A 3,526-nucleotide genomic window follows, 5' to 3' on the forward strand; every position below is an offset into this window, starting at 1 on the left:
AAATTGTTGTGAACACAATCATAAAAGTTTCAAATCACTGCAGAAACAAACTGATGAAGTTTCAAACACACATATGCTGAGTGCCACAGAAGAGAAATGTATTTGCAATAAAATTGGCCAGTTACTATCTACTTAAAAAGCTTTTAGAGAATTTTTAGTGTGAACCCATTGAACCATTGCCACAAATACCCAAGATGTTAGCAAAGCATTAAATAAATTGCTGTAGTAGAAGAGGTGCAAATATGGAGTTTGTAGATTTATATTCTAGGTGAACTTTGGGTTCCTGCTTTTATACTGGACGTGAGACTCAGTCCTGGCTGTCTTGTCTTTATAAAGTGTATTCAACCTTTTCAAACTACTGGTAATGTGTCATGAAATATGTGAGAAATTTGTCAGAAAGCAGCAATAAAAGAATCCTGCTATGACTGATCGTGGAAGTCCTTTCTCACTAACCCTTAACTTTAGTGCATCTTTCTCTCACAACTGTCATTCTTCTTGTTCCATCCTTAGATAAATTCCTATCACCTGAGTTTTGGGGAAAAGAAAAACAAAATAGATGGGATGTAACATAGATTCATGTCATTTAAGACAGAAATAAATAGAATCCTAATTGCATCTATTCATTCTTTCTCTTGTTACCACTCTTCAAAGTTCATCTTAAAATATTTGCTTACTTGAACTTTCAGTTGCAAATGTCTATTAAATTTATATAAATCCACGTAATCTATGTTAATCAATTTTCTATAGGAAGAAAATAACAAAACTTACAAGTGTAAGCAAGATTTTAAAAACCCAAGAAAAAGTAAAATTATGAAGAAAATCTAAAGGAATAATCTCAACACAGTATTCTAAATAGTTTAATAGCTTTTATATGAGTTTGTACTCTATAATTATTCTATTTAGAAGTTTATATTTATGCACATTTTTAAAGTAATTTAACATTCTTTATTGGACTCAGTTTGATGGTCATCTTTGTCAATTATCAGATGGGAAATGCTTTAATCAGAAAATAAGTTCAATAATTATTGGTGTGAGTTCAATTGGCCAATGGGAAGGCTGACTTTTACTAAATTCTAGTGTCCTGTAACATCATGCATTTACAGTAGTCTTGGATTTGTTGGGCCCATGTACTTACCTCCATTTTCCAGGAAAAAAGAGCCTGTGCAATGGAATTCTGGAACACCACCTTGGAGAACAGTTTCTTCCTCATTGGAATTCTCCAGGACAGTAAGTACCCTGGACTGGTTTCTGCCACAATCACATTCCTCTACCTCGTGGCTGTAACCAGCAATGGTCTTCTGCTCCTGTTGATTGTTTTGGACAACAGGCTCCATGTGCCTATGTATTTCTTGCTCAGCCAGCTCTCACTTATGGATCTGCTCCTTACAACTATCATTTCCCCCAAAATACTTGTGGATTTCTTTCATGGACAGAGCACCATCTCTTTTTCTGGCTGTGGAGTTCAGATGTTTCTGATACTGACAATTGGAGGTGCTGAAGATGTCCTATTGGCCTTCATGGCTTATGATCGCTATGTAGCCATTCAACACCCTTTAAACTATATGATAATTATGAGACCAGAAGTTTGTTGGTCCGTGGTAGCTACAAACTGGCTCTTGGCATCCTTGAACTCCCTTGTGCACACCATATACACTATGCACTTCCCTTTCTGTAGAAGCAGGGAGATAAGCCACCTAGTCTGTGAGATACCTCCTGTGTTGAAGTTGGCATGTGCTGATACTACAAAGTACCTGTTCATGGTATACACAATGGGTGTGGCATTCCTCCTTATCCCCCTCTCTGTTATTCTTGCCTCTTATACACTAGTTTTGAATGCTGTGTTCCACATGCCCTCAACACAGGGGAGACAGAAAGCTCTCCTTACCTGCTCATCCCATCTGACAGTGGTTGGCCTCTACTATGGAGCTGCTGTGTTCATGTATGTCCTGCCCAGTGCTTACCACAACCCTCACCAAGAAAATATCATTTCTGTGTTCTATACCATTGTTACTCCAGCTGTGAACCCCTTGATCTACAGCCTGAGGAACAAGGATGTATTAGGTGCCCTGAAAACAGTGCTAGGGAAAGGCCCCTCCATACCAAAATTGTAGAACTCTAGATAGGCTTTTTCTTGATCTTCCAGCTACAAGCTGGTAGCTAGTGAATTCTCTCTAGGCTTGTTTCCAGTTGTCTGAAACATTTCATGGGACAACATAATCAGATTTTCCCTTTTATGTTTACTTCAACACTATTGAATTCAATACATCAAGTCATTTAGAATATGAGGCATTTAGAGAAGGGGCAACATAAAGAAAATTCTAGAGAGGTACAAAATATTTGACTTCTTTAATTCCTAGTAATAATTGTGCCTGGCTGACAAAACTCATACTTCATGATTCATTGCAGAATTTTTTTTAAGGAATTGTAGTAAAAATCAGCAGCCTATAGCTTAAAGAATACAGTTTCCTAATTTTGAAAACAAATATAAAATTTGTCCCTCTTTGGTCTAGTAATATTTCTCTCAATCTTCATGATTTTCAAAGACCATAAATAACAGTTGAGCAGTCACTTAAGTGAACAGCATCCTCTGTATAATTATTTTCCCAGAAGGCCATTCAGCTTTGTCTTGAAGATGCAAAGGAAGAGTAAATCCACTTTTTCCAGAGGAAATTCAGTTTTGGTCAACTATGTTAATTACTTTTTACCTGTATCAAATAACTTGAGGGTCATCTTTTGAACAACAGACAGCAATGTATTGGGCACAAAAAAGAAGATATATGCTATAAATGGAGAACTATTCAGAAGACAAAGAGCAAAAGGTGCTATAAAGAGGCATGCATGAATTGAAAGCAATATGAGAAGTTAATATAATAACTGTTTTATGTTCAGTGTTAAAGAGAAGAATTTCTGTATCTTAAATTAGAATTATTACTTGTATTTATACACCCTCTTTTTCTACAAGTAATGGTAATAGGACAACTTTTAGAGAATGTATTCTGGTAATGAGAGGTCATCCTCTTATAAAAAATGTTTTGCTATTAATTCCTTAGTAGAATCTTAACCTCTCAAAAGGGGAATGAACAGCTAAAAAAACAGAGTAAATAATATAATAATAATGACTAGATGGTTATATATGTCAAATAAAACAATTGGTTTCCGAATTTTCTAATTTTCAGTTTGAATTTCTTAAATATATCAATATGGCAATTTTCAAATCTCAAAATGTAAATTCTCTGTGGTAAATGGTTCCTACTCTATTAATAGAGTAATAAGGTTTGAGGGAGCCCTTGCTACTTGACCCAGTTATTGGCAAAGTAAGCTTAAAATAGTATTAACATCTATTTTGTAAGAGATTTTAACAGAAAAGTGGATCTTTTCAAGTGACCTGAATTGGAGAATCAAATATGCTAGAAGATAGACACTCCACCCATTCTAGAATGTCTAAGAGGAGTGACTTCTAAAGGACCAGAAGACTGCATTAAGAGATGTTCTTAAGAAATCAGAGAATTTCATGAGATGTTCAAAC

At 35.4% G+C, this 3,526-nt stretch overlaps 1 protein-coding gene across 1 annotated transcript; it reads left to right on the forward strand.

The window, feature by feature from the left end:
- Positions 1–1,166: 1,166 nt before the first annotated feature.
- On the forward strand, positions 1,167–2,111 carry LOC140527414 (olfactory receptor 2AG1-like). The gene has a single exon (XM_072644334.1). It carries the CDS (start codon positions 1,167–1,169, stop codon positions 2,109–2,111), a length of 945 nt encoding a protein of 314 aa, XP_072500435.1.
- Positions 2,112–3,526: the final 1,415 nt, after the last annotated feature.

This window comes from Notamacropus eugenii, chromosome 1 (assembly GCF_028372415.1).
Source record: "Notamacropus eugenii isolate mMacEug1 chromosome 1, mMacEug1.pri_v2, whole genome shotgun sequence".
Taxonomy (NCBI): domain Eukaryota; kingdom Metazoa; phylum Chordata; class Mammalia; order Diprotodontia; family Macropodidae; genus Notamacropus; species Notamacropus eugenii.

Excerpts from the sequence above, each read along its gene's own strand:
- LOC140527414 (XM_072644334.1), top strand. The coding sequence starts at position 1,167 with ATGGAATTCTGGAACACCACCTTGGAGAACAGTTTCTTCCTCATTGGA.